At 41.3% G+C, this 26,802-nt stretch overlaps 1 protein-coding gene across 3 annotated transcripts; it reads left to right on the top strand.

Moving 5' to 3' along the window:
- The first annotated feature begins 345 nt into the window (after positions 1 to 345).
- Positions 346 to 26,089, top strand: camkk2 (calcium/calmodulin-dependent protein kinase kinase 2). Of its 3 annotated transcripts, none has more exons than XM_072661462.1 (17): positions 346 to 538; positions 11,641 to 12,282; positions 13,127 to 13,174; positions 13,878 to 13,931; positions 15,520 to 15,571; positions 15,704 to 15,837; positions 15,926 to 15,962; positions 16,067 to 16,088; positions 16,192 to 16,280; positions 16,923 to 17,122; positions 17,807 to 17,860; positions 17,965 to 18,038; positions 18,136 to 18,223; positions 18,473 to 18,604; positions 19,756 to 19,856; positions 20,199 to 20,249; positions 21,936 to 26,089. In XM_072661462.1, the coding sequence occupies exons 2-17, from the start codon at positions 11,695 to 11,697 to the stop codon at positions 22,006 to 22,008; spliced, it is 1,797 nt and encodes a 598-aa protein (XP_072517563.1). In that variant the 5' UTR covers positions 346 to 538; positions 11,641 to 11,694; the 3' UTR covers positions 22,009 to 26,089. The 3 variants fall into 3 exon arrangements, with proteins under 3 accessions (XP_072517563.1, XP_072517562.1, XP_072517564.1); XM_072661461.1 differs by having other exon boundaries at positions 11,638 to 12,282; XM_072661463.1 differs by lacking the exon at positions 20,199 to 20,249 and having other exon boundaries at positions 11,638 to 12,282.
- The last annotated feature ends 713 nt before the right edge of the window (positions 26,090 to 26,802 follow it).

Here is a 26,802-nt window from a genome sequence, read left to right as displayed (position 1 = left end):
GGGGTGTTTATGAGGGTGGCATGATCGAGCTGCTGCTGCTTCTGCTCTGTTGATTGATGACCTTTGGTGCAGGACCTTTTGTACATGTGTAGGTTGATCACATTTCTAAAGGATGTTTACACTTGCTATTGACAAATTGGTCTATAGTTAAGAGCCTTCAGGGATTAGAAATGGTACTTGGCTCCAAACGACCTGTGACTACTATTAAACTAATGGCGTTTATGTGGTTCTGAGCATAAGGGATTGAAATGTGGGTGCACATATGGGCTCTAGCAGTGTAAGGGGTTAACCCAAAAAGAGATTTCCCCTTTTAAGCTTGTCTCCTGGGTGTGTGTGTGAGTGTGTGTGTGTGTGTGAGAGGGTGGCATGGCTGAGCTGCTGCTCTCTGATTCCGCCCGCACACAGCAGAGGATGCAGCGGCCCCGCATCACAGCGGAGCTGCTCGTCTATGCACTGAATCCCCATCACACCAAATACCCTTAAACCAGGTGGCTGTACTGCGAGGAAGCTGCCTCAGAGACACCCGAGACCAGGCACGGTGAGGACGAACACTTAATACTCCCAGACTGTGTTAATTTATGCCCTTGGCTGTAGTGAGGATTTTTTAGCCCAACATCTGTTTCATAAGACATCCGTTAGCTTAGCTTGCTTAGCAGAAACAACGCGGATGTTAATAAAACATCTATAATAGCCTCTAAATATTGCTGTCGTTAGTTAATTATAATGCGGAGTTTCTAAAAGTTGCCTTTCTTGAGCTGTTCATGTCAAAGACCTGGTTATGAATTCATGTTTGGCTTTTAGCTCCAGCACTGTTTTATCAACGTGTTAGCCAGCAGCGGTGGCGAGTCCAGGTCCAGACCGTAGAAATCCACCCCGGGATTTGGTTCTCACTGTAAGCGCAGCGCTGCTGCAGAGGCGCTGTCTAATACAGTTAGACTATTCAAAAAACCCGGGGTGGATTTTTACTGTCTGAACCTGGATCTCCCACCCCTGTCAGCTAGCCACTTCCAAAGTCGTGCATTGTACAGTGTGTAACAGCTAACCAGTGTATATTTCCGGACGTATACATAGTTTTAATCACTACCTGACTGGGAATTTACAAGAAAAGCAAATTACGGCTTTATTAACCACAATTTTACCGCAAAACAGCAAGAGAGAAAGAGGGAAAGAGGGAAAGTGCAGCGAGGCTGTTCGGTAGTCTGAACGGCAGAGCTTGAATCCGAGACGAGCGGTCCAAGTGTTTTCATTCTCATGTGGGTCTAGGCTGTTATATTTATAGTATTTTAGTCCATTATGCAATTAATAACCTTCTTTCAGTCAGGCGGAGTGGCTGAAAAGACGATCGTATGTAGAGAGAGTTTTGATGAACCTCAATTTCACCTCAAAACAACAAACCTTTAGAGAAAGTGTATGGTGGGCTGGTGTGAACGGCAGAGCTTAGCTAAATCAGAGACAGTTTGTCCGAGTGTTTTCATTTTATTTGCTTCAAGGCTTTTATATTCAATGAAAACCTCCTAAAAGCTCCTATATTTATATAGCACGGTATATATATATATGATCTTATAAGTGTAAGGTCGTATTTCACCCCGGTAGGCAGTTAGTTAGCCAGCTAGGATAGCTAGCTAATACCTTTATGTTCTGTCTAGCGGAGTGGGCGAGGAGACCATTTATAGATTATATCTGTATCAAAACCATGTATGTTTATCATATCTAAAATATCACAACTTAGCTGAAATACGAACTGTTGGATTTGCTTATTTTAGCAATAGTACAGCAGAGTCTACCACCGTTATGTCAGTGAATACATGCCCAAACAGTCTGTGTAGGTATGGGTCGAGTGTGGGATAGCAGTGGGTGGTTAACTAAATGGTTCTGCAGATAAGCCCCTTGTTCTGTATAGTCTGTGATTGTCATCTGTGTGTGTGTGTGTGTGTGTGTTTAGATCCATCTTGCAATACCAGTGAGGAGCAGTCACGTGACCACCCTATATGACAAACCACTGGCATCTGTACTATTAGAACATCTGGTTGGTGTTCGAGCACGAGCAGCTCTGCCTCAAAATACGGTCTTAGCGGAGAGCAGATACTAAGAGGTCTTAGCTGAACCCCAAATTGATTCTTGTAATCAGAGAAGACAGTTTAGTTCAGTAACTATGCTACGACTTATTTGAATATGAGGAGTACTAGAAAATACTGCTGCTGTCCTGTGAAAAACACGCATCTCCATTTTCGTCCGATTTTAGTTTTCTCCGTTGTCTAAACCCTGTAGTGGCTACCGTACACTGTGTTGATCATTCTGGTGATTAATGGAGCAATAGAAATGCTCAAGTACTCTTATTTTACATTGACTGCCATTCAACTTCTCCTGTAAAGTCACCATTTTGGAGATACATGGATTTCACTGGACAGCAACAATTCATACGTTATGTAATTATGCGAATGAGAAATTTAAGTGTAGACCCATACAATAGATGTGCAAATGCACACACACACAGCTTGTCACGTCCCTGTAGAGAAGCATAGCCAACAGAACAGGTCTCTCTGGAGCAGATAAACATCACCTGATGGGCATTATGCTTAAAGCCCCCCCACCCCTAACTCCCCCTAACCCTACCCCCCCCCCCCTCTCCAGCATTAAGCTTTGGGGCTGGGTTCTGTGTAATCATGGTGCCCCATCCAATACTTTTGGGATGAGGTGGGGTGGTGCTCATCCAGCATCCTGACTTCACTAACACTCTTGTCGCTGAACACAATCAAATTCTCACAGCAAGGCTGCAAAATCTAGTAGAAAGTCTTACTTGGGCTGTAGTCCGATACCCTTGATGTCAATACCCTTAATTTGTGAAGAAACAGCAAATGAGCAGGTGTCCTGATACTTTTGTCCATGTAGTGTGTATTGATTCCACTATATAATATATGATCTAGATGTTCTATTATTGCTGTAATATTAGACACAACTCCTGACTCTGCCTTCTCGCCAGTGTGATCACTGTTACGCTGCAAGTGTGTGTAATGTAATGTGATCTCTTCTGTTATTGCAGCACTTAAGTGTGTCGAATTCATCAGAACAACATGATGATAAAGATGATCAGATTCATCATGCAGCCCTAATTTACGGCTCTTTTTGTTTCTGATTTGTCTGAAACCATAAAGGATGTCTTGCAGTAACAGTGCAATTTACCTCAACACCTCAACCCTTTTAAATGCAGAAATTGCTGCCACTGCAGTTTTTTAAGGGATGTGCCCATTAAAATCTACAACATGTACACCTTTCTCTGGGGCCTTAACAGTTCCTGATTGGTGGAGCTCCTTTGTTAATGCTAAACTTGGGTACACACCACTGAGTTCATATTTGGCAGCTTATGTAGGCTCTGCACACAGAGCAGTGTATGCTTTGCAATCCATCAAAGATCAAAGTAGGTCACCCAGCGAAGGAACTGTCTTGAGATTAAAATAACTCGGCAGACCAGAGCTCCCTGTGCCACAGCAACGTCTTGGTCTTGGCCTTTGCATTTCTCCTCAACTTCAGTTGAAAGGGCAGCTCAGGATATGTTGAGTCTTTTTTTTTTTTATTCATCATTTATCCATGCCATCAGCATACGATAATAAGGGAGGAAATTGAAAGAGTGGGAGGAGAACTCTAAGGACTCGGGTCTGGAGTTCGGGTGTCTTCTGCTTTGTGGTCGAAGACCAGACCCCCCTCTGATATACAGAGATTGAACTGAGAGATAGGGCTGAGTGAAAGGGATGTGACGGGGTGGTTTTGGGTTGGCAGGACTGAAGAGTACTGGATGGAGCACCACCATTATTCCGGAGAACACAGCTCCTCCACTGCTCCACAGCTCAATGCTGAGGGGCTTTATACCCCTCTAGCCCACGCCTGGCATTAGGCAGCATGGTGCCAATAGGTTCATGTGTATCTGCTCCAGAGAGTCCCATTCTACTGACAGTGCTATTCTACAGGAACTAGATGAGCTGCCTGTGTGCCTTTGCACACCTTTGGACACCAAAGGATTCTTCTTCTGTTAAGTCACTGAACCTTTTTCGGTATTACAAATATCCCTTTTGTGGGCAGTGGAAATGCTGAGAGAAGAGGGAGGAACCTTGTTCAGGAGGATTATGGTTCGGTGCAGTGTTGTTTGTGTGTAATGATGAATAACCCCAGCCAATCATTTCACTGTCACTTGGCACTCTTTTGTCATCCTGGTATCAATACAGCAACACCTGCTCTGACAAATGGGTCTGACATGGGTGAGTGCTCAGACCTCAGAGAGGCTTTCTGTAGGCGACACTGAGGAAGGAGCGGATAGGTTGTTCCGAAACGGCCTCCACACAAATCCATCCTGACACTAAAAGCATCTCATAGTGTGCAGTCAGCTTTTTTTCTGGGAAGATTTAATTATTTATGCTCCGTTTGCTGATAGTCAATGAAACAGAGTTTTTTTTACAGTAGTTCCCCCAGCAGAGAGCACCTTTCAGAATCCTGAATAGCATAGTCATGATTACTCAAACTCAAAATTTAAAAAAAAAAAAAAATACCTAAAAGATTGCAGTTAAGCTTCTGAATGAATTGCAGTTGAGTAGGTATATCAGTTAGCAGTTCACACAATTGTAATAGCTACGTTAAATTCTGCCTCTGTCCTTGCTTAAGGCCATAACACACTGTATATGTCTTATTCCTGCAGTTTTTTAAACATCTGTTTTTTTGAGTAATGCCATAGAAGAACCACCCCCCCCTCTTTTCTCCCAATTTGGTACTGCCCATTAACCCACCCATGCGCAGCATCGCCTTAGCACGTGCAACGCTCCCAAAACTAGGAGGGTAAGGACTTAACACTCCTTCTCCTTCGACACATGCAACGACACTGCCTATTTTCGGACTGCCGCCGATGTGGATTTGCTGGGCAGCCGACGCGCTCTGAGAAAGGCGCCAGGTCCCCAGCTCCAATGCACCCGCTAACTGACCTCTGCTTGCCAACATTGCGTAAGAGTGATGAGGGGAGAGCACACAGCCAGTTGTGCTTTCTTGAAATCCAGCTGCTGATGGCAAACCAGTCTGAGTCCAATCTTTTGCCAGGGGGCTTTTTAAACCCTCTAGTTCACGCCTGGAATTAGGCATAGCGCCAACAGGTTCATGTTAATCTGCTCCAGAGAGTCCTATTCAGTTGGCAAGCTGTGTCCTAGACAAGCTGTGTGTTTGAGCATTTGCACATCTGTCAAACAATGGGTGCAACTTAAAGTAGCTGAATGCATTCATTAAAAGGGGTGTCCACAAACATTTGGACATAGGACAGTGTATTTTAAAACCTTTGAAAGGCTATGTATGATTTGTTATTGCTCAGCTTATATTGCACAAGTCAGACTGCTTGATTATGTATTAAGTAGGTAATCAAATAAGTGGGAGAGTACTCGATTACTAATTGAATCAATGCTGGCGGGCATAATCGTGAGAGGTTTGGGAGGAACGGTGCAGTAGTGCATGAAATAGATAAATTCTAGCCTGCCTCAGTTCTCCAGTCTGGTTGTTTAAAGTACCAAAATAAATAAAACCTTTTTTTAAATTATTGTCTTCACTTTAAAGTGGTTTGTTGCTGTGCTGCGTTTAGCTGTCATCTGCCATCTATTATTAATTTCCCCTTCAGCTTAGTCTCACAGTTGATGACTTCTGAACAGAGAAAGAGTAGCTAATTTCCTAGCTCTTCTCCTCTCATTGTCTCACATTAAATATTGCCTCCCTTCCGCCCTTTTCAATGGAATAACTTCTGTTACATCAGAAAAGATTGATTCCGCCTGAAGATGATTCATATCTGTGCTCAGAGCAAACCACAGTCACTTTTCTTCCCAGAAAAGTCTCCACACTGTTCCGGTAACTGCAGATTTAATATGTGGATGAAGAACTGCATAAGAAACACCATAAAGTCCAGGACTTTATCAGAATCGGAACCCCAGCCCTTAAGCTAACCTGACGTGTTTACTGGACTCCAGCAGACCCAGAGTTAAGGCTATTGCTCTGTTCGCTTACCTGCTGTTACAGTGTTGACTCAGTGTTTACTTCCTCAAACAACATAGAGCACGTCAATCACAGGACATGGCTGTAATTCAAATATTCCCTGAAGTGTTTGCAGTTCTCATACCTTGATTGCATGTGGCTGCGTTGTCCCCATACTGAAACCTCCAACTTTGATACAGTGCTTTGAAATGTGGTTATTTGCAACAACAGCAAATCAATAGGGTCAGACCACAGACACGCAACAGGGCCAGCTTCAGAAATGCCTGTAAGCCCATCAGCATAAACTGTTTAGTTTTGTTTACAGTGAGAGCCAGAGGTAGTCTGAAGTAGTCATGAAATTCTAAACATGTTCGAACCTTGTACTGTCTTTGCATAGCACCAAGTAATCTGCAACGTCGTATTTCTCTCGAATATATAGGTATTGATAGTATTGATTCATTGGGAAAAGGGTATTGGTATGATATCAAGACTATTATTCAGAGTTTTGAGTTTAGGTTCAGTAAGGACGAATAAAGTCATATTATATTTATTTTTGCTCGTTTCTTGGCACATCAGTGATCCCACAGGCACTGTAGATCGTTCAGTTTTTGTTTTTTTTTACAGCACAACGTCTGTGCCCACATTTCATTGCAGTCATATTAAAAGCCATGTTTTAACACCATTTTTAATAGTGAGCATCTCTCTATACAGTGTGAAAAGTGTAACCTGCAGAAATGATTTTGAATTATGTAAAATATTATTTTTATTTTATCAAACACAAACATTAACAGCATTTGGCTTATATTTGAATCATCTTACACATGTTGGCGAATGTAGGTTTTGGAGTCTTGCCCAAGGACTCCTAACTGGTGTAGGGAGGTGTGCTTGCATGGCCAGGGAATCCGATCCTCAGTCTACCACAGGGAAGGTAATTCTCTATTATTACTTATAGTCAGGCCTGTTCACTTAGTGTCTATCTTTGCAATGCCACCAGGCAGTCATTTCCATACGAGACCAGAACTTTACCGCAGCAAAACCTCAGTCATTGCAGTAAATTCCTTACTGTTTTCTTTTAGTTAAGTTAAATGTTTGAGGGATTTTATGCAACACACTTAAGTAACTCTTTTGGGTAAGGGAAAAACTTGAGGTTTTTTATGCAACTGGGCACACGCTTCTATGGTAGATATCTACATCTAGACCAGAGGTCACTAGTAGGCGGACCGCAGTGCAGGTCTATACCAAGATAGGGTATTATTATTATTATTATTATTATTATTATTCCCATCCGGACTATTTAAGTTGAATTGTTTTTATTTTCAACACAGATCAGTCACATTTGTTGTACATATCACGCGTGCCGCTACTCGGGCCAATCAGATCTGTCCGTAATGCAGTGCTGCAACTGACATGCAGGGAAGAGTTGACAAACTGCGGTCGGAGAGGAAAGTTAATTCACATGGCGGCTCTAAAACAGTATTTCTCAACCTTGGTCCTGAAACCCACTGCCATACACTTTAAATGTGTTTTTCCTGCTCCCAACAGACCTGAGATCAGTAATCAGCCATATAGAGACAGTAACAGCCCATTATTGAGTTACAGTGGATGTGTTAAAGCAGGAAAAGCTGCTCTAAAAGAGAAATGTGGAGCTCTAAAGACCAAGCTTTTAGTCAAGAATGGACAGACTGGTACATGTTTATTCTTTCCCCAGGCTGTTCTAAGCCAGAATGTCTCACCAAACTGTTGCGCTCATTACAAGCAGTAATATCAAGCGGCATTACGAGATGAGTTATTAAGCCTTTTATTTTAATATGCGTTTTTTTTTTGTTCTGAATGAGAAAATGCTTATTTTGAGTATTTGTTATTTAAAATCCGTCCTGGTGATTGTGCAAACTGACAGTACATACACTGTGTGCAGAATTATTAGGCAAATGAGTATTTTGATCACATCATCCTTTTTATATATGTTGTCCTACTCCAAGCTCTATAGGCTTGAAAGCCAACTACCAATCAAGTAAATCAGGTGATGTGCATCTCTGTAATGAGAAGGGGTGTGGTCTAATGACATCAACACCCTATATAATGTGTTCCTAATTATTAGGCAACTTTCTTTCCTTTGGCAAAATGGGTCAGAAGAGAGATTTGACAGACTCTGAAAAGTCAAAAATTGTGAGATGCCTTGCAGAGGGATGCAGCAGTCTTGAAATTGCCAAACTTTTGAAGCGTGATCACCGAACAATCAAGCGTTTCTTGGCAAATAGCCAACAGGGTTGCAAGAAACGTGTTGGGGGAGGCGCAAAATAACTGCCCATGAATTGAGGAAAATTAAGCGTGAAGCTGCCAAGATGCCATTTGCCACCAGTTTTGCCATATTTCAGAGCTGCAACGTTACTGGAGTATCAAAAAGCACAAGGTGTGTGATACTCAGGGACATGGCCAAGGTAAGGAAGGCTGAAAAATGACCACCTTTGAACAAGAAACATAAGATAAAATGTCAAGACTCGGCCAAGAAATATCTTAAGACTGATTCTAAGTCTGACTCTTGATGGGCCAGATGGATGGGCCCGAGGCTGGATCAGTAAAGGGCAGAGAGCTCCACTCCGACTCAGACGCCAGCAAGGTGGAGGTGGGGTACTGGTATGGGCTGGTTTCATCAAAGATGAACTTGTGGGACCTTTTCGGGTTGAGGATGGAGTAAAGCTCAACTCCCAGACCTACTGCCAGTTTCTGGAAGACACCTTCTTCAAGCAGTGGTACAGAAAGAAGTCGGTATCATTTAAGAAAACCATGATTTTCATGCAGGACAATGCTCCGTCACATGCATCCAAATACTCCACAGCGTGGCTGGCCAGTAAGAACCTGTGGTCCCTCATAAAATGTGAGATCTACAGGGAGGGAAAACAGTACACCTCTCTGAACGGTGTCTGGGAGGCTGTGGTGTCTGCTGCACGCAATGTTGATCGTAAACAGATCAAGCAACTGACAGAATCTCTGGATGGAAGGCTTTTGAGTGTCATCGTAAAGAAAGGTGGCTATATTGGTCACTGATTTGTTTTTGGTTTTGTTTTTGAATGTCAGAAATGTTTATTTCTAAATTTTGTTGTATTGGTTTACCTGGTGAAAATAAACAAGTGAGATGGGTATATATTTGTCTTTTATTAAGTTGCATAATAATTCTGCACAGTAATAGTTACCTGCACAAACAGATATCCTCCTAAGATAGCCAAATCTAAAAAAAACCACTCCAACTTCCTAATATATTAAGCTTTGATATTTGAGTCTTCTGGGTTGATTGAGAACATAGTTGTTCAATAATAAAAAAAATCCTCTCAAATACAACTTGCCTAATAATTCTGCACACACTGTATTGGTGAAATATATTGAATTGTAATTGTACTTATTATTTGAGTTCACATTCAATTGTTGACTCCATAAAATGTTAATTTAACTACTAGGCTGCTTCAATGTGCATGATATGTACAGAATTTTCATCTGCCATCATTTTGATCATCTGAAATTTAAAATCTGTTGTTTTACTAAAATGTTAGCTGGCTTTCTTGATGTAAGTAGTCCTTAATTCTCCCAGTCCACTATTTCCCATCCAGTTCTCTTCATATCAGAGAGAGGATTGACTTCATTCTTAGCCTTTGCGGCTCTAATGGTAATATCAAATGCATTCAGCTCGGCTTACTGATTTCAATAAAGTCAATACACTGTCAGCCTGCAAATAAAACAGGCGCTTCAGGCAACAGCAGTGGTATGAGATGAGCCAGCGATCCACAGTGCAGAACACTGCCTGGATAGAAATCTGTTCCTCTTTTTGAGAGCCTATCATTTGGAGCTTAAAGATTTAATCAGAGCGGTGGCAGCACTGCTCCAGTTAGCGAGCTCTAATAGAGTAGTGCTTGGTCATGCATTGCTGAATCTAACGTGCATAGTTCTGCAGCATGGCTGTTTAAAATCATGTCCTGTTTAATAAGAGCTTTCCGACTGTTCTCTGTGTGTGTTCTTTGACAGAAGGTGATACTGTAGGAGGCTGAAAGTCAGGTACTGAGATAACTTTGGGATAAAGATTTTGAGAGAGATGGGAATAGAGATGAAGAAGCAGATAGGGAATGAGAGCGACTGTGAGAGATGGAAGGCAGAAGGAGGACCGGCTCTCTGCGGAAGCTAGAGAGAAACGAGGACGCGTGGAGGGGGTGGGCCTGCCCACACGAGTTCTCCTTTCTGAACCCTCCAGAGTGATGAATATCTTTTATTGTACCTGCTTTTATCCCTATTGCTGCCTGAGACCCACACTGTTCCTACACACACAGTGAATAGCTCCAGTTTTCACACCCAACAAAGAGTCTGCCTGCCAAAGACACAGCTTAATGTGCCTAAATCGAGTGTGGTGCAAACAGCGGCTTAGAAGAGGAATGTAGATATGACACCGTCAAAGCAGACTGACGTTTTCAAGTACAGTTCAGGAACACAGAAAGTAGTTGTCTATACTGTCTATAGTACTGTACTATAGTATACTGTCTACATTGTCTATACTGATATACTGGTGCTGGTGTATCGAACAGTGCTGACTTTGCGTGATCTTTATTGATGAAAAACAACAACACAGTCAGCTTTGGTGGATGTCATTTGCTAGATGCCTCAGATTATATTGAAAGAACAGTTCAAAATGTTGGTGGGCAACATTAGGATTAAGAGAAGGGGCCCCGAGACTGCATGGCATCTAGCCACCCTGGCCTTGCTCTCTTCAAGGTGGGTCGCTGGTGGTTGCTGGCCGATGCATCAGAGTCGCAAACATTGTATTGGTGACAGTTCAGAAAAAAGAGGTGTTGGCTGGCTACACACTTGTTGGAGGAGGCGTGTATCAATCTTCACCCTCCCAGTGTTGGGAGCAGTGTATGTGATAGGGGAGAAAATGTACAATATGCTACGTTCACGGCTCAATTGATTTATTTCTTACTTTTTTTCCCCAGAACTGTTGTATAATAGCAGTAGAACACATCTGCTTCATCACAGTTGTGCTGGTAATTCAGGATAAAGCACTCCCCTTAGTATTGGGGTGGGTAATAGCGACGGTCTGGTCATAGTGACAGCTCCTTCATCCACAGGACCACTCAGAATTCATCTAATCCCATCTGGATACAGATTTTTTTTTCCTGTGTTCCTGTTCTGAGAAGGACATTGTGACATCAGGTGATACAGACTGTTTGAAAAGCAAGGGGGAACAAACAGCATATTTCATCCAGTTCCTCGTTTTCAGTTGTCACGTTTTGTAGACCTATTTAATCTTGTCTCTTGTCAGCCAAAATGTTGAATTTTAGAAATACGCACTAAACACAAAGTTGACAGACCTTCCTGATATCCTTCATCCTTCTGATGTGGGGCTGAGGCCTGTGGAGGCACTTTTAGGGCCATATTGGCTAATTTTACACCAGTGACCTGCCTTCAGGTCAAGCCTCCTACGAAAAATGAGTTCATCTCCTCTTCTATTTTCAAAATGTAGAGCAAAGGCTGCCCAGCAGTCAGGTACTTTCTCTTCTGTAATGTGGAGCTTGTCCTTTAGGAGCAGAGCTACCATGCGCAGTACAGTACGGTCTGTCTGGGGCGTACGCATAACTCATTCATTTTCTTTCTGTTTCCCTGCTATAGCAGGGCCCTCTGAGCTCCTAATGGAGGGGCAGTTGGGAGGTTTTTGGGAAGGACGCCATGTTTCCCTGTGTCTCCACCTGGCCTTCTGCTGAAGCTCCCGCCCCCCTCGGACATGCACCGCCCACTCCTCCTTCAGGCCAGCCGCCCAATCAGCCCCTTCCTGACCTGCTGCGCGGTTGCGCTGTACTGCCGCCCTCAGCACCGCCCCTGAGCCCCTGCGCCAGCGACATGGAGTCCGTCATCGTGGTGACCGAATACGAGCCCAGCAGCACCCATGGGCAGGGGGGCGGAGACGAGGAGGAGGTGGAGGACATGGACAGCTCTGAAACGCCCGAGCCGTCATCCGGTCCGTCGCCGCCCTTCCGCACGCCCTCCTGTGACCTCTTATCTCACACGGTGGGACGGCCCGAAGCTCTTTTCCCAGAGGCACAGGAGCACCGGGGCAGGCTCAATCTCTCGGACAGGAAGCTGTCGCTTCAGGAACGCTCGCAGACCCTCTCCTCTCCCTGCGGCTCACCTGGCCTCAACGGACGCTACATCTACCCGTCACTGCCCTACTCGCCCATCACCTCACCCCATTCGTCTCCGCGCTTACCCCGCAGACCCACCGTGGAGTCCCACCGAGTCTCCATCACGGATCTGCAGGTACAGAGCTTTTTTTTTCTCCATTGTTCCTCACTGAGTGTTATTTGCAGTATAATACACTATAAAGTAACAGAAATGCCTAAATACCAAAGAAGTGTTTGACAATTTCACAGAAACTATTTTGCAGCTCCTGCTGGGAGCCGTTCTGATTTGCTGGGGAGTCGAACACTTTGAAGTACAGCTGTGTATTAATGAAGTACCACAATTATGTAACATTATGTAATAGTTGCAGCGTTGCCCCAAAAATTCTAATCCCAAGCGCCAGGATGAGTCAAACCTCTTCAGATGCATTTTGACAAGAAATGATTCAGTCTTGAGAAGAACCTGTATTTTTCTTGTTTTCTGAAATGGCTGCACCCTCAGCAAAGCAAAGGCTGAGAATAAGAGCCCGAGGTAAGGTTTCACGTATGAGTAGACAGACCTCTGTGCCATACTAGAGCTTTTTTTACCAGCACATCCGCCTGTAGTTTACTTTTTAATGCTAATACAAGACAAACTCTTTTGGAGAAATGGAGGTCACTGGTTTATAGCTAGTACTAAATAGTACTCCTGCAATGTGTGTGTGTGTGTGTGTGTGTCAATGCTTGCTTTTCTGTTGTAAACCTCTAGTTTCCCTTGGGAAGCCCCCTTATTTAGGCTAGAGCACGAGTTGCAATGTAGACTACTAAAAATAGTGTTTTGGTGTAGCATAATTGTTCCTCATATGCAGGAACTCACATCTTACTGGGTTTTTATGTTTCCAGAAGACTCATTGGAAGCAGTGTGTTGTTAAGACAGGATTTGTTGGGCTAATTTTATAACAAGCTCACTAATTCTTTTGTTCTCTCTTTATTTATTTCCAAAGGATTGCGTGCAGCTCAACCAGTACAAGCTGAAAGATGAGATTGGAAAGGTATTTTAATGATGATGATTATCATCATTATTATTATTGTTCGTAAATAAACAGCTTCCTGCTGGGAGTATGATTGGAGCTTCACCCAAATGTGATTACTTTATTTGTGAGGTAAAATCAAATGCCCTGAATTACTGAATTGGATGTTTTCTGTAATACAACAGCACAGATAAAACAGAAATGATGAGGACAGAGGACACAGAGAGGGGTTCTTTCTCACACAGACGCAACAGACACTAATGGTTCCACGTACAGAGTGCGCAGAGAGATGGGAATGCTATTAAGAGTGCTGTGTTTACTGTGTATTTACACTGATGCTGTGAGCGAGAGCAGTGGCTCAGATGAGCCTCCCTGAGGCTGGTAGAGCGGATAGGGAGATTCCTGCTATCCTCTCATCTCTCCATCTAAGCACTGGAGCCCCTGCTGTAACCCCAATCTGTTCACCCAGCTGGGACCTGCTGTGTGTGTATGAGTGTGAGAAAAAGATAACTGAGGCTGCTATTATCCAGAAATGAGATGTTGCCATTATCTGAGATCGTTGTCTGTTGTTTAAGTTTGCATTGGTGTTCTGCAGAATAGGGCATAAAAGCTCGGCCAGTGAAACAAAAGATTTGCTTTGTGTGTGAGTACGTATGTGAATTTTCCTTCAATTTGGTGATCTTACCGTTTCTCACTCGTGCCTCTGTTCTTTCTCTGAAACAAGGGCTCCTACGGAGTCGTCAAACTGGCCTACAATGAGGACGACAACACCTACTATGTGAGTGCAGTACATCCGTCTTTCCATGTTATTATGAAGAATTAAGGACTCTTGCCTCACCATCTTTCTTCATCAAGATGGATCCAAAATCAGCCCAGTATGGGCAGTCCCAGTTTGATATGATGTTGAGCGGGAAACATTAGCATGATTCTAAGGGCCCGTGACTGACAGGGGCCCTAGTTCTTTTGGCACAGTTGTGGAGCCTAGTGTATATATTTTCCTACAGCCCAAAATCGTCTCTGTCACGCAAAAAACATGTATCTCTGTTTATGGAAGCACCCTGTCCTGCACATTTTAGTGAATTCCCTGCTGCAACTCTCGCAAGGACTTGTTAATGAGCTGATTAGTTGAATCAGGTGTGTTGGGAACAGCAAAAGCACTAAAATATGCAAGGCAGGGTGCCTCCAGGACCGGGGTTGGGAACACAGGCAAAAACACACACACACACACACACACACACACACACACACACACACACACACACACACACACACAAGTTACTAAGCCATGTTAAAAGCTTCGTACACACATTAACTGAATTCTGAATAAGATTTAGTAAAGCCTTGGACTGGTTACAGAATAATCTTTGACCGTTAGGTTGCTTAGAAATATAAGCCTCCCATTAACGAACAAACCATTAAGAAATTCGTTGGCTCTGTTGCCTTCCACTGTCTGTTGCTTAGTAAAGCCACTCACAATGTATTTTGCTCCATATTCAGCTTATGTAGTAAGCTGTGATGTTTACTATAAAATATGAGTGTATTGTGGGAGATTGTAGTGCCCTCACAACCATGTTAGAATTATACTTTCCCATTCGGAAAGAATGGGAAAAGAAAAATGGCCAATGTACTCATTAGTGCCCTAAAATGTAAATAGGGAGCCACTTTGCCACAGCTATTATTTCTGTCAGTATTTTATTATGAATTAATACATTGAAACTTCCTGCGAGTTTTTGTGTGATAGTAATGATATAAAAAAAAAATAATAACAATAAATAAATAAAATGTTTATATATATATATATATATATATATATATATATATATTTGCTCTTGCCACACATTTTTAGTGTCTGCAGATCCACACAGTTAATGTTCACCTAGATGAATTCGCCACACAGCAAAACCAGCAGCAGCAAATTCTGTTTTCATCTTCCCAAGTAATTTCCCATTCAAATGAATTGGATTTCAGGAGGCAAATTTTATTCATGTTAGCTTTGAATGCAACTCATTTACACCGTTAGAATTACTGCTGTAAGGCAGACTGTACAGTCTGCTCATTTGTAACACGTGTGATAGACTGGCTACTGTTTATTCAAGCTGCTCTTACATCAGTATGAATAAACAGCAGCCAGACTGTCACACATTGCAGATGTAGTGTGAGTTACACATGCATCTCACAGTGCGTAGTTGATGAATTCGGTTAGTTACTGTATCTGTCCCTGTGATCAAATAGCCTGACACAGTGTGTGTGTGTGTATATATAACCTAGCATAAATGACACGTGCAGAGTGGTGCATATGTGAAACCGCACTGACACTGGGTTTCTGCTTTTGTTTTCTCATTCTCACTCCCCTTTTCCCCCTGCAGGCCATGAAAGTCCTGTCCAAGAAACGACTGCTGAGACAGGCTGGCTTCCCGCGTAAGTGTCTGCCGTAAAGCAGATGGACAGCTTAGTAGGGTGCTTGTGTGTATGTGTGTGTGTGTGTTTCAGAGATCAGCTGAATCTCTGATCTTCAGATAATTATTGTTTCTATTTATTCTGGCCGTACAGGAAGACCTCCTCCCCGAGGGGCCAAATCGGCCCCGGAGGGCCCACCTCAGCCCAAAGGCCCTCTGGAGCGAGTATACCAGGAAATCGCTATTCTCAAGAAACTGGACCATCCTAACGTGGTCAAATTGGTGGAGGTATGTGTCTTTGCATGCAAGTATAGTAGACCAGTAGAGGGCGTTCTCTCACGAATGTTGAACCTGCTGTTGTTTCATGTGTGTTTAGGTGCTGGACGACCCCAGTGAGGACCACTTGTACATGGGTAAGCGAGGCCACAGAAATGTTGGTGTTTTATATTATTTTTCTTGCTGTATGGTTTAATACAACATTGTTTTTATTCTCACATTGATCTTTTTTCTTTCACAGTATTCGAACTGGTCAAGCAAGGGTGTGTAGCATTTCAGTACATCAGTATCTACTTCTTATATTGTACCTCCTAAACTACTTTTTGTCCTTATTGTAATTGAGGTGTATTGTCTGTCTGTTTACAGTGCGGTGATGGAGGTTCCGACTGATAAACCTCTGAATGAAGATCAGGCCCGCTTCTACTTTCAGGACCTACTTAGAGGCATTGAGTACTGTGAGTTCAGAAATGACTGAATGACGTAATTACCTTAAAATAGCTGCTTTAAAGTCATTTAGATGCTCCACTGACTTGTAATAGGGAGAACGGCCTCTCTGTCATTGCCACTCTGAGCCAGAAGGCGTCCAGGAGGCTAAGAAGACTAAATGGGACTAGTATCTGGATTGTATCCTGATAACATTTTTACCACATGCATTTACACTTGCCAGTAAAATGGGTCTGAAACCCGATTTTTGTGTGTTGAACAGAAAATGCAAATCTTACTGTTTTTGTACTGCATGGGGAGAAGGGTTGTTGGATGTGTCTTGGACAGACAAATGCGACTTCAGGACACTTCAGGACCACCTCCTGAAGTGTCTGAAGTGTTCAGATTCGCATATGCTTTAAATGCGCCTCGGGTGCGTTTATAAGGATATATAAGGATTATATAAGGATATATATATATATATATATATATATATATATATATATATATATATATATATATATAGGGATAAAGTGAATTGTACTCCCCACCTGTAACAATTATCACATAATTCTGCTTTAAAAACATAAAAATAGATCTATTCATAGATTCATAATTGATCGTGAAACAAATTATGTACTTTCTAAATTACAGTATGCTCTCGTTCTCTACAGTACATTATCAGAAGATCATTCATCGGGACATTAAGCCGTCTAATCTGCTGGTAGGGGAGGATGGACATGTTAAGATTGCTGACTTTGGGGTCAGCAATCAGTTTGAGGGAGCAGATGCACTACTCACCAGCACAGTCGGAACGCCTGCTTTTCTCGCTCCAGAGACTCTTTCTGAGACCCGCAAGAACTTCTCCGGCAAGGTCAGGAAGAGAGCAAATTAATTTGCAGTAATGTTGCATTATTTTATTTGTATATGAGCCAGATAAAGACAGTGCTCATAAAAAGTATTGACCTATTGGATGTTTTCCCCTTTTGTTGTTTTTATAAATAAAAACAGGGTCAAAAATGAATCTAGGGAGCATTACATTTCTTCCATTTCCTAATGATGAATTTAACTGAACTCCAGAGGATGTTCAGTGACTTGCAGTTTTTTTGGTATCCATCCCTTGACTTATACTCTTCAATAACCTATTCTTCATGGTGTATTTGTAACCAGAAATACTAAGTAACCCATGACTGGAACTTCTAGACAGGTGTCTTTATACCACAATCACTTGAGGCACATTCACTGCGGTCAGGTGATCTCCATTTCACAAATTGTGAGACTACTAGGCCAGTCACTTAATAAAAATCACTTATTTTACATGATATATTTTTATTTAAATGACATTATGTTGTAGAAATTTGTTTTCACTTTTGTTTTATTTGTAAATTCATGTTTAAAAAGCCAAATTTTATTGACAGATTCCATTTATGAAATTAATAAAACTGGGAAATATCAAAGGGGATGAACACGTTATGTAGACACTGTATTGTTATATGTAAATAACAAATTCATTCAATATAATAATGATCATTATAAGAGTAAATCTTTTTGGTTCCAGGCTCTGGACGTTTGGGCCATGGGAGTCACGTTATACTGCTTTGTCTTTGGCGTGGTAAGACTCTGTTCTCATCTCACACCAGTGCCCCGTGTCATTGATGCAGTAAGTAGCTCTGATCATTGGATTGTAAATGCTGTCAATGCCTTCATCTTCTTCAGTGTCCGTTCATGGATGAGCGCATACTGAGTCTGCATCAGAAGATCAAGACTCAGCCAGTGGAACTGCCAGAGCAGTAAGTGTTTAAGTATTTATGATCACAGTCTCTCTCTATCTCTCGGCCTCTCATTCTCTCTTTTGAAAGGTCACATTGTCCTTCTATCATTTTACAGTGCAGATGTGTCAGATGATTTGAAGGACCTGCTTTTAAAGATGCTGGATAAAAATCCTGAAACCAGAATAACTGTGCCACAAATTAAGGTTAGTGTCAGTGAATGTTTACTAGCAAGTTTATCGGAATGCCAGGAAAACTGTGCAAATATTTATCCCATAACTGATACTACACCGAAATGAAATTCCAAGATATTGGTACTTCACTTCATCAGGTGGTTGTCAAAAGCACTGGAACGGTTTCTGTGGTGTTGTTTTATGTGCCTCCCTGGCAGAGGTGGGTGCTGAGCGGGGGTGCTGTTTTAGATCACTGTATATTCAGCCTGTCTCTGGTGGTAGGTACACCCGTGGGTGACACGGCATGGTGCTGAGCCTCTTCCTCCTGAGGATGATAACTGTTGCAGTCTGATTGAGGTGACGGAGGAGGAGGTGGAGAACTCAGTGAAGCACATCCCCAGTCTGGCCACAGTGGTGAGCATCAGTACCATTATACTACCTTACATGTATATCCATGTCAAATACGTATATCCAAGTCTCCATGTAGTGCCCGACCGATGTATCGGTGGTCCAATAATATTAGCTGTTGAGACGCAGTTTTATTGGTATCAGAGAGTACATTGGCAGTGATGTGCCAGTAATTTCCAACTCTTTTTGTGATGAAAGATGTTCCATTGGGTTGGAAAACATCCTTACAGCAAGGCTCCAAAATCTAGTAGAAAGCCTTTCACCCTGGACAGTAGAGACAGTTACTCCAACAAAGGCAGGACAAACTATCTTTCAAAACCCTGGATTTCACTAGAAAAAATTAATGTCCCAATACTTTGGTCCGTATAGTTAATCTATCTGTAAAGCACTGCTTAACTAAAGGTATTGGAGAATAAAATAAAATCTTAAACATAAATAGAAAATGATATAAACCAATTTACATTTAGTCTTTTTGTTGTCCTGTTATCCTGTGTTCGCCACAGAAGGATGGGTTCAGGTTTTCTTCCTGAGGGATCTGATGGAGTTTTTACTTGCTACTGTGACCATTAGTTTGCACAAAAGAGGCTCAGACTAATTTTTGTAAAAGTGCCGTTTAAAAATAATATTTGAAATCAAATATTTTAAATCAAACAATTTTTGAATATTATTGGTTATTGGGTTTTTAGCCCCATAAAATCGATATCAGAATTGGTCCACAATATTTATTTTTTGAAATGTTGTTTGTTTTCTAAAATTGTATTTAATATTTTAATGAAAATACTCATTCTCATTTGCTTCTCCTAGACACAGTTAAGTCCTGTTTGAAATCAGTGTGTTTCTGAAATTCAACCCCTGTGAAACAACCCTTGGGTTTTTTCACTTTGGTCAGGATAATGTGTCACAGGTGGCTTAACTCCGAACACTCAGAATGTGTAAAATGTCTATCAGAGTAGAAAGGTACTTTTTCATTTGTCTCCAGAAATTCTACTAATACTACTAATCTTCTCATGAAGGGAAGAACCGTTTCAAAAATTGGTGATCTTTCATTTATACAGTGCTGAGATCTGTATTTTTTCTTTATATGGAGTCAATTCACACCTTCAAATGCAGACTTCATATGAAATGACTGTGGTAATGTCTGCCTTTTACTTCTGCAGATCCTGGTGCGAACCATGTTACGGAAGCGCTCATTCGGGAACCCTTTTGACTGGGGCCGCAGGGAGGACAGGAGCCCAACCACACAGGGACACTCACTGACGTAAGCTTCCATTTGCTGTTCTGGTGAGGAGGTGATGAGCACATGTTTGAAAGGTTTAGGCCTTAATAGTTTAGAGTTCGCTGGACATAAGGGATTCATCAGATCCTTTAACTGGGCTGGATGATCCTGAATGAGTTTAATATAGTAATCTAATAAGCCTTGGACCGGATGTTTTACACGTTTGAATTTGTTGACCATCTTTAGACCTTTCTTTATGTCAGTTACATAAGTACTTCCTGAGGTGTCATTTACATCCTATGTGTAGATCTATATTGAATCTCCCAATGTACCGAGTGGGCTATGGATGTTCATTGTGGTGTTTCCCTCTCTCCTGCCCTCTAGAAAAGGGAGAGCAGGGAATTTGAAATACTGCTACATTCATGGTAACCAAAGGTAAAAAAAACTACTGGCTTGCTAGCCCTCCACCTGCTCCCACCAAAGAGGAAATAGTCATGCCCATTAATTAATGACCATGCAAATGAAATGAATGAAAATGCAGTTCTGCAGCATGTCACTGTAATTGTTTTGAGAGTTTTTTCGATTTTTGTTAGTAACCAACAGATTCAGATTTAATAGTGTCAGATGGCTTTTATAACTACCCAGTACTAAACTCTGTAACCTCCATTCGGTCCATATCTTGCATGTGATGTTTTTCATGTAAATAATGTCGGATCAGAGGCACACCTCTCTGTACCTCTATGTCAATTCAAGATGTTCTCTCCCAGGCCTGTCGCTGCATGCCAGTCTTTGTCAGTGCCTTCTTTTTAATAAATTCTTAAAGAAGAGAAAAGCATCCTGACTTGCAGTCCGAAAGCCTCTTGCCATTCTTAATGAAATGTTTCCGTTCTCTGTGTTTTTAATTGCACTAATCTACCTCTGCATGCAGCACTACAAGTCTACCCTCCCTAAGGACATGCCAGTCAGATGTTTTCATGTCTCTGCCTCTGATCTGATTGTATAACTAGTACAGCGTAGGGCTGTCACAATTACTCAGTAAAAATGAGGGAATACTAAAATGTATCTTTAGCAGTGATTTTAAATGGTCTTGATGCATATGTTCAATTCTCCTACTGCTCTCTAAGAGCAGTAAGAGACAGAGCCTAATGGACACTTCCATGGATGAGCATTTTTAACCCTTTCGCAAGTAAACTCTGGCTGTCTGTAACGGCCTGTCCAGAGAGTTCTTTTAGTGTGTGCACCAGTCCAGTGTGTACGTCATCTGCAAAATGGTGTGCAAAATCAACAAGCAAGAACTGTGCAGGCACAAACAGATCAAGAATCCGGTGATATATATATATATATATATATATATATATATATATATATATATATATATATATATATATATTAAATAAAGTGGCAATGTTTCATGACTTTGATTCTTGTATTTGCTGGATCTGACTGATTTAACTTGTGCAAGATTGGATCTTGTAAAAGATCCAAATAACCCAAAATTCCAGCAAGAAGCTTGCAAATAATTTCAGCCTCATTACTGCAGCCATGTTTATTTACAGTCCCAGAAATCTGATTAATCACAGTGAATAATTTCCATGCTGTTTTAGCAGATGATGCAGTTGATAACAGGATTGTCATGTTGTTTAGGGGTTTAGGGGTTGGCTGTTTGCTGGTGAGGCTGCTAAATTAGTGAACTAGCTCACTAAAGCTGAGTGTTGCATCATGTTTGAAGCTAAACTCTCTATGCTGAACGTTTCTTTCCCATGGGTGGGACTGTACCAACCAGGGACCAGCCATGGCAAATCCCAGTGGTTGGACTGTACTTGCGAAAGGGTTAAAGACCTAGTTCATCTTTTTTCCAGGAAAATATTTAGGAATCTTTTAAAGATGAAGCCCTGCTTTACTATTGGCCCAGAGATTCTCAAATGATCATTAAATGATCATGCAAATAGTGGCAATAGTGACAGCCCTAATTTGGAGCCCTGTTCTCTTATTGTTCCATTACCTTGTTTTTTCCACTATATAACAACTAATACCAAACTTACCAGTTTGCATAGACTTTGACTGCTGCATATGTCTTCAATGTGTGGATATTTTAAAATACCACATTTGTCCGTTTCCTAGGAAACAAGAGAGTGGGGAAGGCATGAGGAGCATGGACCTGCCCTTCGTGGGCGAGGATGAAGTGCTTTCCTGACGCTTCGGGCCTCGCTAGCGACACTGAAAGAAGGGGGCCTGGCATTAAACGCTCTGCACCTGGGACATGGACCACTGGGGGGTGGGGAAAAGGCGTATTTGAATTGGTTCAGGATATCCAGGTTGCGGATGTGTAGCTGGGACATGGACTCCAGGAAGGGCCCTTGGGCCATCCGTCATTAATGTGGGGCTACCTGCCCACGCCATGCATGCATTGTTTGTATAGTCCTACAGTAGCATGCACGGTCCGTCCATCAGTCAGGTCTCTGCTCTCAGGACCTACTTTCTTCCTTCCGTTTGTGTGTGTGCGTGCGCGTGCATGGGTGTGTGTGTGGGTTTTCTTTTTCCTCATGTCTAGCTTGGAGGTTGTGCTTGCACTGTAGCGGGGGCGGCACTGCAGTAGAAATACAGATATGTGAATCCTAACTCTTGAGGCAGCCCACCAGCCACACAGACAAGCCCCCCAAACACACAATGAGATTTAGAGCAACAGGAAGATGTTTGTTCTGACTACTGTTAGATATGTGTTGATATGAAAGGGAGAAAAGACAAAAGAGGAATTTATGAAAATGTTAATTAATTATAATAATAATAACAGACAGTTTATTCCAGTCAGAGCAGTGAATCTGTGAAGAAGATCAAAGCTCTCAGTTCTACAAAAAAGCATCCCACTGCTTTACATCCTAGGTCCTTCCTGCATTGTAATTGTTTGGATAACTGAGCAATAGAGGACTGCGTCAATTGTAATAAAGCAAAAAAACAGGTGTAAATATTGATAAAAAAGCCACCCATTAACCAATGATCATATCCAAACTGAAGAGGTTTTATGACTCTTTAACTCTATTCAGGGTGATATCTAAGGGAAAATGCAGATACTGTATGTATGTATGCATGTATGTGTGTGTGTTATAAGGTCACAGAGCTTTGGGTGTGTATTACGATGTATATGCACTAGCTAATGGGCTAGTTTACTAAATCACAAAACTATTTCGTGTTTTTTTTTGTTTTGTTTTTTTACGAAGAACGTCAGTGCAGACTTTAGTAATGGCATGATCTCATGTTTCGAATAGTAAGTTAATCATTTAGGGATTACCCAGCCTTTTAGGGTATACCAAAATAATTGGCTTTGTGATAGCTTTTTCACACCTTTATCACCTCAGCCTTTTTATCTTGAAAGTCACAGTACTTTTACTGGAATTTCACAAACCCTCATGTGTAGACTTACCAAAATAACGCATATTAGTGCAGCATATTGCAAGTCGTCAAGGTGAAAGCGTATTAGCGTATTAAATATTGGCGTATAGATGCATTTTTTTTTTTTTTTAGGAAATACAAGAATTTTTATGATCTATGCATGACTCGTCACTTATTGAACTCTTTTGGACACAAATGTATGCCTTACATTTCACCAGAGTAAGTTTAGAGTTTTGATACCGTAGAGTTGAGGTAGGGCAAGGTATTGTAGACCTACAGTAGTGTAGAAACTGAAGAGCGTTTTAGTGATGTGTTTAAAACCAGGTTTGAAAATTAGTGGAATTAAAGCCCAAAGCTCTCCAGAAGTTTTTTTTTTTTCGTTTTTCTTTTACTGTGCACTTCAGTCAGTGAGCTCCTGTGTTTTGGCCCCTTTTGCCCTCTTTAGGTGTAGCTGAGTGTGTTTGTTAGTGGTGCTTTCTGCCACAGGACTTCCTCCTTTGTGACATACACACACACACACACACACACACACAGAAATCTGAACACTGAACACAGTTCATGCTTCCACAAGCTGAGGGGCGTTTCAGCACGAGCGTGTTTTGAATGTATAGCCAAGGGATTTAGGTTTCCAAGCAGGCAAAGCCACTTGTGCTCCTTTGGCTTTCTGTGCTTTGCTTCTTGCATGTCGGCTCTGCTGTACGCTCGAGGGTTCGTTCTCTGGGCTGGGTGTTTTTGTGGTTTTAAAACTTTTACTATGCATACGGAAATCTCAAATATGTGGTGCAGTTCCAGACCTTGTCAGTCAGTCCAGTCTCTTGTGTTTGTTGTATTGGATGTTGGTTATTGAGGGGAAAACCTAAGGAAGGCCTGTTGGAACAGGTGTTTTACAAATTGATATTATATGCATGAACAGCGATGTTCAGAACATGTGGGTAAATGGCAGAATCTATAAGGGAGTGTTTTAACAGATGAACTAAAGGGGAATTTCACCAAAATATAACAATTTGTTTTGATTAATTTAGTTTTAAATATGTCGACTCTGATTTCTGTACAGTGGTGCTGATAGTAACCAAAGGTAGCAATGTCTATGGGCCTCTTTACACCTGACATTAACATGCTTTTTTGGTGATCGGATCACTGATTTCAGTTCACTGTTTAAAAAAAGCCAGATGTAAACACCCCCAGGATGCATTATGATTGGATTGCGATTGGATCACTCAGACCTCAAATTTGAGACAAGTGTAAACCGAATGCGTTTTCTGTGTCTGTGTACAGTTAGGACAAAAAAACAACAACGAAAACAAAAAACGTTGATGCAAGTAATTATTACTGTGGATCTTGGCTTCTTTCTCTTGTTTACTGGTAGAATGTATTCTGGTGTGTTTTCTGATGTTGTTCTAGGAATGTATGAACCATTTATCTATACTGTTCACAATCCCCTGAAGCAGCGTAATGACAAACCAATGTTTACAGAAGGCAAAATGGGAATTAAGTGACGATGACTTTTTTTATGCAGAATAAGTCAAATGTGATTTCATCTGATCTACTACTACGACCGAACAGAATCCGGTCGTAGTAGTAGACAATATAAATATAGCCAAACCTAAACATGATATATATACATATATAACTTTGAGATCATTTCAAGTCTTTCACATTGCTGTTGGGTGACTTTATTCCATTCATAGTCTGCAAATCTAGGTAACTCAGCTTTGTTTGATGAAATGCCTGAAATAAAGCAGCTGTCATACACGTAGAGAGCAAATTTAAGAAAAGAAATGATGAGCTGTATATACAATGCAAATGTTGGGGTAATATTTTACATTATAAAGCATTGGATATACTCTCCACACTGCATGTAACAGTTTTGCTAGTATGATAACTTGTATGTAGCGTTAGAAAATATTATCACCACCACATTCATATAACACACATTATAGCCGCTCCTTATTTTTACCGTACTGAATTTCAACATATCGACTTAATTTGTCTCAGGCATCAGATATTGTATTCATAGTCATTTCATGGTATGAATCTCTTTAGTGTAGCTTTTAGATGCACTTAGTCTTCAGACATCTGGTTCCTATCAGCACCACTGAACAATTCTAACTCTTGAGGTTCTCTGGAACTGAGGATTTCACACCAAATCACTCTGAAGGAATTATTATAATTATTATAATTATAATGATTATTATAACTAACCATTAAATTGTACAGTGCAATTCCCCTTTAAGAGCTGAATGTCTGAGGCATGATGCTAGCTTCAGTAGATCTTTGAGAAAAACAAGCAAAACAGGAAAATTGACCTTAAATAGAAGTGAGTTACAGAACATGTTTTAAAAGCCACCAAAAACACCAGGACAGTTTTGCTCTCTACAAATAACAGCAGCCTTTAGATGAATTCTTTTATCTGAACTATGTTTTTCAATTAAAAAAAAAATGAATTTGAGCATATATTTTATACTTTTCACTAAAAAGGCACCAACTGATCAGCTTTCCTTCTAATTTGCCCCCTCCGTGCAAAGTAGACTGAGATCACCTGCAAGGTTTGAAATGAAATAAAAGAAAAATAACAACAACAACAAGAATGCTGTATGATATTTGATATTTGTATAGTATAAATATTTACGCTTTTTTTCTTCATGGTCGTGCCCAGGTTTACCTGAAGGGCTAGGATATCGGCATCCATATCACTTAATCGAGTAGGTTTTAGACACTGTAGTGACGGTTTACATAGACATTAAACTGCATGCCATCAATATTCATTACACTGAATTTCCAAGCTTGATGAGACTCTTTACAGAACACACAGTTACACCACCGTTGATCATTCTATACATATTGTATCTTGTTCATTATTTGAATAAATTTGCCTAAAATTGCCTTTACTCTGTGTGATGGTGCTGCTGTTTCTTTAAATGTGGTGTTTTCTTCACAGCAGCGCAGGACACGTGCTCACCTCTACAGCACTGCAGTAGTAGTGATTTAGACATGTAGAAAATGTTAAAAATCAAATGTTTCATAACATACATAATTATACATTAGAATCTACACTATATGGACAAAAGTATTGGGACACCTAGTTCTTCCAAAATCAAGGGTATTAAGAAAGAAAAAAGAGTTTATCCTGCTTTGTTGGAGTAACTGTGTCTACTGTCCGGAGAGGAAGGCTTTCTACTAGATTTTGGAGCCTTGCTGTGAGGATGAGATCAGGATGTTGGATGATCTCCACCCCACCTCATCCCCAACTCATCCTAAAAGTACTGGATTGAACACCATCATTCCAGAGAAGACAGTTCCACTGCTCCACAGCTCAGTGCTGGAGGGCTTTACACTTCTCTAGCACATTCCTGGCATTAGCCATGGTGCCAATAGGCTTATGTCTATCTGCTCCAGAGAATCCTATTCTATTGGCAGTACTTCTTTACAGGGACTAGACAAGCTGTGTGTGTGCATTTGCACATCAATGTGTCTAAAGTAAACATCTAAAAAGTCTAAAGCAACCTAGCAAGTAGCTGAATGCATTCATAAGAAGGGGTGTCCACAAACATTTGGACATGTAATTTGTTTGCTAGTGTAAAACTGCAGCAGAATCTTGGAT

This window comes from Salminus brasiliensis, chromosome 18 (genome assembly GCF_030463535.1).
Source record: "Salminus brasiliensis chromosome 18, fSalBra1.hap2, whole genome shotgun sequence".
Taxonomy (NCBI): Eukaryota; Metazoa; Chordata; class Actinopteri; order Characiformes; family Bryconidae; genus Salminus; species Salminus brasiliensis.
Note: the sequence above shows the minus strand (reverse complement) of the source record. Positions and strands in the feature narration are given on the sequence as shown.